The sequence below is a fragment of the Acanthopagrus latus genome, chromosome 9 (genome assembly GCF_904848185.1).
Source record: "Acanthopagrus latus isolate v.2019 chromosome 9, fAcaLat1.1, whole genome shotgun sequence".
Lineage (NCBI taxonomy): Eukaryota > Metazoa > Chordata > Actinopteri > Spariformes > Sparidae > Acanthopagrus > Acanthopagrus latus.
This window is the reverse complement of record NC_051047.1, coordinates 3,642,760-3,650,265: the sequence shown is the minus strand read 5'-3', so window position 1 is coordinate 3,650,265 and position 7,506 is coordinate 3,642,760. Positions and strand designations below refer to the sequence as shown.

At 36.0% G+C, this 7,506-nt stretch overlaps 1 protein-coding gene across 1 annotated transcript; it reads right to left on the bottom strand.

The window, feature by feature from the left end:
* Nucleotides 1-898: 898 nt before the first annotated feature.
* LOC119025260 lies at nt 899-6,806 on the bottom strand. The gene is made up of 5 exons (XM_037108642.1): nt 6,504-6,806; nt 5,788-5,908; nt 4,312-4,520; nt 3,914-4,053; nt 899-1,516 (listed from the first exon to the last, which is right to left on the bottom strand). Exons 1-5 carry the CDS (start codon nt 6,574-6,576, stop codon nt 1,424-1,426), a joined length of 636 nt encoding a protein of 211 aa, XP_036964537.1. The 5' UTR covers nt 6,577-6,806; the 3' UTR covers nt 899-1,423.
* Between the last annotated feature and the right edge of the window lie 700 nt (nt 6,807-7,506).

Below are 7,506 nucleotides of genomic sequence, written 5' to 3'. Positions count from 1 at the left end.
GCTGCCTTCTCACCTAGGTACACGTTTCAATGTTTAGCACAATCTCAAATCTGTTTGTAGTTACATTTTGAATTACAACAGTGAATTCAGAGAGGATTATTCCACTAAATAACGAGGAAGTGCATATTTACAGTGAAATACAATTCAATATTTAACCCCAGGAATCTCATTTTACATCCAACAGTCTTGGTATGATCTAGATCATTTCCCTAATAGATGATACTATTACCTGCCTTTTAATAGACATGTGGACTTGAAATGTGGCTAAACATACATTTGCTGCATGCATGTTGTAGGCAACAAATATGTATCATTTTAGCTTAGCGACTGTCTTGTATTTTTTCTCCATATTTACTGTTAAGCTTTTAAAGGGCAATTTAGGAAAAAGGTTGTCTGATTTTATTTTTTTTTTTCATTGATAAAATTTAATGTGACATAATTGAAGGTGACATAATGGATACTGAGAACAGACATAAAGACAACAGAACATTCAGACACTGAGACAAAAAGAAGGAATAGTTGATACATTTGCTAGTGAATACAATTACAGCAACATAGAGGGAGGACAGTCCAACTTAATTTTGACTCGTTATCTTTGCATTTATTGACGTCTTCTACTTAATGGTATACTATTTCAAGTGACAGAATCACACTGATCAACACCCAGACGTGTAGTAGGCTGGCCTGTTGCAGGTCTCTCCTCCTATCAGAAGAAGGATCATCCACTGATGATTAGTAAAAGCAGAAATTTGTCAAAAAATTGCCTTGTTTTTCAGAACTGTGTCAGAACCTCTCCCACCATGCTTTCCATACCAGTGAAGCCATAACTTGCTGCTAGAGATTGGACAGAGACCAACCAGTGACCAGCAAAGCTGCATGATAATAAAGAAAATGGTAGTAATAGTTATCAAACTTTAATGTGCAAGTGCATAAACACAAAGAATAATGCAAATTATTATAATTAAGGAATAAATTGTAATACAAAATCTGAATCAGGAAAAAAATGGAATAGAATTATTGAAGTAGCAGTCAGCAGATAAATAGAGATACACATCACTGAGTGTAAGCATTAGTTTCCTTCAAGATGGATGTTGGAAACATTGAAAATGTTAATATTAACAATTCATTGTACATAACCATAAAGAAAATATATCATGCATCATACCATGGTGTCATTTACATACAACTGTAAAAGCAGAGATAACAGTAACAGTCTCTTCGAACAGTCTTTGTCTCACCCTGCTGTTAAAACTCATGTAATGTAAGAGATGAGATGCAAAGCTAAATAGAGCATAGAATAGAAACTAGAATACCAGCTGCATGAGAAAAGCAGTCTCATAATGGTTCCAAATTTCCTCCTGAGATGTCCATGTTTTCCATCTCATTACATCCAGCATGAGGCAGGTGATGAGGGATGACTCTGCTAACTGCAATAAACGTCGAAAGCTGGATTCCTTGGCAGAGGAGCTTTCCTCATGACTACATAGGTGGAGTTCTCTGGGCCTCCGTTGCTTAACTGTAAGTAAGAGACAGAAAAGATGCAAATTGGGGTTTTCTTTTCTTAGTCACAGGTCAAAGAGTGAAAAACAAGCCTCCACTTCTGCTGAAAAGATTGACAACATGTGCTGTTCCTGTACTTTTGATAGAGTCATGGAGGATTACTGAGTCACTAGATATACAAGAAAGTCAGTGAAGCTTGATAACTGAATAGAAAAAACCTAACAGATAAAATGGTAAACTGATGTGTTTTGGTTTCTGGAGTGCCGCTATTTTAGTGCTTATCTAAGTTATTGGGCTGACACTATTAAAAACGTTTATTTCAAACATGTGGATTAAATGTATAACATGGAAGCTAATGTGCGCAATGTGCAATTTGACATATGTGTTCCTCTACCTGTGTCCCTGAGTAATGTACATAGTAAAAGCTTCTTCAGAATTATACAAAGGGGCTGAAGCCTCCAGCTATGTTTGTGGTGAACGAAAGCAGATTTTTTTAAGTCCAATATGGCATTTTCCTTAGATACTGGTGGCCCTATGTTCAAATAGACATTGCAAAATTGCGCTCTTGGGAGCCACTTTGGTTGGTAAAATATGATGTAGTATTCTCTTTGGTGGCCTTCCAGGGAACCAAAATGACATAAAGTGCCCTTTAGGCTAACCTTCAGTGGGAAAAGTGTGATAAAGTGCCCTTGAAGTGGACAAAATGTGGTGAAGTGCCTTTCCAGCGAAAAATAACTTGACAAAGTGCCCCAACTAAATCTAGACTGTCTACACAATGGTACCCCTTTTTTTTGCCCCTGCCCCAGTATGGAGCCAGATGAAGGCCAAAAGGTTTGTTAATTCGAAAATATGATTTGACTTATATAGGAAAATGATAAAAATAATAATTGGAAACTCTAAGTTTAATTATAAAAAAACATTTTCAAAATCAAATGTGCAGGAAAATGTTTATTTCCATTTAAATACTATTTTGATTTAATTCTGATCATGAAATTATTTATTCTTAATGTTCAATTATGTATAATTTCATATTTACTTAATACTTATATTTTTCAGTTGCAGATTTATGTTTTCACATGTTTTCACTTTCAGAAGTTTCAGAGTTTGGGCACTGATCTGGGGAACATAATAAAGAAGGCCCTTCTTTATTATGTTACCTTTAGGAAATGTGGGGACTTTGAGAAACATAATCATAAAGCATGGCTGTTAAACTTCACAATCTGGCATATTTTACTGCACTTATATATTGACAACTGCCAAGAGTGGTCTAAAACAGCTTGTTTAATGTAACTTTGTCCTGAGCATTATTTAATTCACTGCTAATCATGTGAATACAGTGGAGAGAAAGCGTTGAGTCATTTCCTGAAAGCAACATAATTGGAGAGGGCCCTGAGCCTTCTTTGTTATGGGCCAGAACTCTGAAACTTAAAGAAAATAGGATCTGAAAGTGAAAGTGAAAAATATATAATAATAAGATAATAAGGTTTGAATCTGAAAACATAAAATCTGCAACTGAAAAAAATAAGACCTCAATTATGAAATGATATAGAGGTGAACATTTTAAATGAATAAGTTATTCAAAAGAGCATCAGAATTAAATCAAAGTTATATTTGAATTGAAATGAACCTTTTCCTACAAATATGTTTATTTTTAAGATTTTTTTGGCTCAAGATGAAAACTTTCAGTTTCATATTTTATTTTTCAATCACTTTTTTTTTTTTTTCAGAATAACAAACATTTTGGCTTTGATCTGGCTCCATACCCCCCATAATCCAGCTCCACTACTGACACTAACCAATGAGTTTTTGTGCCTACACCGAACCAGACTATAGGCATAGCATTGTCACGACATAAAACTGAAAACTGAACCTGTAAGAAATAGAAAGTTCCATTGCAGAACTGACGTTGTCAAGATGACCCGCCAGTTGTTGTCCCTTCTTGTCCTCCAGCATCCTTTTACAACATGGCAGCTGAGTCACAAACTTTAATATATAACAGCTGAACCCTAACCCTAAAATATGTTTCTGAATAATGATTTATAAGCACTATACAGTTTGAAAGTTTGATCTGTGTTTAATGAACAGTGTCTTCAGATGCTGTTTTCTTTTTTTCTAATTTTATTTTGGTCTGAGGTGTTGATGGTTACTTAGTGATTGTCATATATTGAACCTATAAGAAGTAGCAGTAGTATTATTTAGTAGTATTTACATATGGAGTGCAGCAGAAGTATCAAGTTGCTTAAAATTGAAAAGTTAAGCATTTTAAGTATAATATTTGATTTTGTCCAAAGTGACTTACAGTAAGTGCATTTGTCACAAGAAAGAACCCACAACATATCACTGTCCATAAAGTAAAAAAGAAAAAATAGAAAACAATGATTAATGACAATAAGTGAGAGGGACAGATAGTCACCCTCAGTCTGATGTAGAAGGAGGTGACGATACAGCTGTACAGGAGTATCAGAGCCAGCAGACCAATCAGAATCCACCTCAAGTGATCAAACTGAGGAGTAGGAGGAGAAGGATGAGGTGTAGAGACCGCTTCCTTGTCACCTAATAAAAACAAAGTCACGTGATTTCCTGTTTATGCTTTACCACTTTACACAAACACACTGACAATGTGTTTGATAGATGCATTGTTTACTTTTAGCACAATCTCAAACTCAGTTCTAGTATCATTTAAAAACAGTGAACTCAGAGAGGATTTTTTAACCATGAATTAATAACCAGGAAGTACATATTGTTTTCATTTTTGTCTGATTGATTTGTATTACAGAGACAGTACAAATCTTCCAAAGAGTTTAAACATACCTGGCAGTAGTGTGGTTGGTGCCCCAGTTTCGGTGCGATCTAGACCATTTTCCTTCACTGTGAACTCACACTGGTATTTCATTTTCATGGCCTCTGGCCCGATGTTCAATATGATGAAAAGACACTTATTGGGATTCTCTAGATGCATGATGATGTTCTCACAGTCATCCTTTCCCTTCTGGCAGAGCAACTTTTTTTGAGTGCCTGTCCTGAAAATAAATAAAGACTTATTAGACAGAGTACGTCTACCAGAAGGGCCCAGTCTTTGATCTATGATTGGATTAGAAGATGATTTAAAGGAATAATTCAATATTTTTGGAAATACACTTATTAACTTTCTTGCCAATTTTTTGATGAGAAAACTGATGTTCAGTGGTGAAACATAACTGAGTACATTTACTCAACAGCTGTACAAGTGCAATTCTGACATACTCTTATTTGAGTATTTCTATTCTATGCTACTTTATACTTCTACTCCATTATATTTATGACCGCATTCCTACTTTCGCAGGTAAGGCAAAGAGAAAACAACAATAGACCACATCTCAAATTCTTACTTATTTACACACACCACCCGATGTTGACAATGTGTCTTCACTTCGCCCAGCAGAAATTAGCCTGCTCATCCGAGTCTAACGTTTAGATCAAAGTGGAGCCAAGGTGATAAAAACCTGTATATACTGCAGAGTCGACTGACTCAGATGTAAAATGCAGAGTTTCCACATGCACATTCCCATTGCATAAAAAAGCCTGATCTGAATGTAGCCATGTTTCGGTCCAGTGTTTTCATACTTCAAAAAATTTAGATTCAAATCAAAAAATTTCCAGTTAGAAGTTTGCTAAGAACTCATGTTTATAAGTTCTGAGGTGGTATGAAAATTTAAAAAAAGATTGAGTTTCATTAACTTAAACCAATGAAAACTTCTATATTAAGTTGTATTAGTTGACTTCAATGAACAGTGTGAATATGATCTTACAAGTTCTTCAACCATCAAGAAATAGTCTCAGTAACCCCCCATAAAATGATGAACTTTCCAGTCTTTACGCTAAGCTGAGCTAGCAGCTTTAGCTGAGTGCAGACATGACAGTGGTATCAATCTTGGAAAACATTTGGACTTTCAAAAGGACATGAATACAATAAAACACAATTAGAAAAAACAGTATATGCACTTCAATGTGGAAAAGCATTCATTCATTTTTAGGATAAGTTCATCAAGTATAAGTTAAGTTCAAAAATAAAAACTTAGTCATTATCCTACATTTTAAAACAAGTCCTCCTCTACTTCAGTTATTTAGGAGCATGCTGTTTTGCCGTGAGGCTCCAGAACTGTTTCGTGGACACAGAAACCATATGGCATTGGAATTGGGATGAAGAGATAATGACTGAGTGTTTTACTTTTGGGTGAACTGTTCCTTTAATTTTAATTCATAACCATTCCATGAATACTATCAATTAAATTAAACCAAGACACATACAGTGGTATTCCATTGAGTCGAACATCTTCCACAGAAGTGACGTTTGCGGTGTGTTCACAGCTGATGGAAGCTAACCGGTCTGAGTTTACAGTCTGGTAGTCTGGCTGAATCACCTCAAAGCCTGTTGAATGAGAATGATTCATTTCATCAAAACATTCATATCTATCTAACTTTTCTTTTGTTCACTAATTTTCATTAGAGAATAGTTTAAGATTTAATTTATGAAGTTGAATCAGTCTGTGTAAGAAATTGAAGAGCAAAGTCTGACTGAACAGAGTCAAGACTTATACTGTAATTCTAAGAGCTACGTTGCAGGAAAGTGGACTTGTTTCAGTTTCTTGAAGATGTTTCACCTCTAGTCCAAGAGGCTTCTTCAGTGAGAAGCTTCTCAGATGTGAGATGAAACGTCTTCAAGAAACTGAAACAAGTCCACTTGCCTGCAACGTGGCACTTAGAATTACCATGAACTGAATAACTGAGAACCCTTTGTCAGCGTATGTTAATGTACTGGCTGTGGCTGCTGTGTGTCAGAATGACTACAAATTAATTCACAATAAAGCTTGTATAAAGAAAAACGCATATTTAAGGCAATGGGTGATTGGGGAAGTCACATTCAGTCTTTAGATAAAATACTATTATTGGTCCTACTAATATATAAAAAAGAGAAAAGAACTATGTAAATTCCTATTGGCAGATGGTAAGATGAATAATCCTACCATGGCTTGGGTGGAGGATGAAGCTCAGATGAATTGTGAAGATGATGAAGATGTTGACGCTGCTACCTGACATCTCAGCGTTTCTGCTCCACTCGCGGTGTGTTCAAAACTGGATCACAGACACCAGTGGTACCCTACATAAGTCACAAACAGCTCATTCTGATGCTGAACTCGTTATTAAACAGGAAAGGGGAACCTGTGAGGTTGGAATAAATGCTGATCTCACTGCAGTCTTTGCTTCTGTGGTGCCTGTTCCTAATTGCTGTCATATCTCTCACTCTACAGTTATCAACTGGAACTCAGCTTGTTTTTTTAGTTTCTGTGGGTGGCACTGTTTCCTGTTGCTAACTTTCGTCATGCAATGGCTTCTCATGTTCTGTCTTTTTTTAAGAGCAGAGGAAAGCGTAAATCACACAATTTCCTGCGGGGTGTGTCAGATTTCCTGCAACTGAGAGTAATCACCACAATCACGTATTCAGAGAATAAGAGCTGTTACGCAGATTTCACGGGGAGGAGGCTGGGGAGGAGCAAAGGACCAAAGGAGGCACACAGAACAGTGGGCACTACCTGGATATAACTGCAAAATAAAACAGAAAATAATTAACCACAACACACTATAACACTCTCCCATAGCATGAGTGCCTAGATTCTCTCAGTGTTCTACTAAGAGAGAGATATCAACCAGTTGTTGATATCATTTGGATGGTTGATTTGTTAATATTTACTTGTTTTATTATTCATTGTTCTCCCATAGTCCAAAACTTTGTTTTATTTACTGTTATTATGAACACTGAGATTATGATTATGATTTATATCACTCTTTGAAAAAGGTACATCTTTCCTTTTCTTTCGGTCTCCTGGCTGAAATAGCGTTGTTAACGCAGTCACAATTTCATGTTGTTGGGCCCCACCACATGGATCTAACAATAATGAAACCTGCACTTAAACCAAAAGCAGAACATGCAGGTCCCTGGCAAAGACTGCAAAAATCAAAAGTACACCC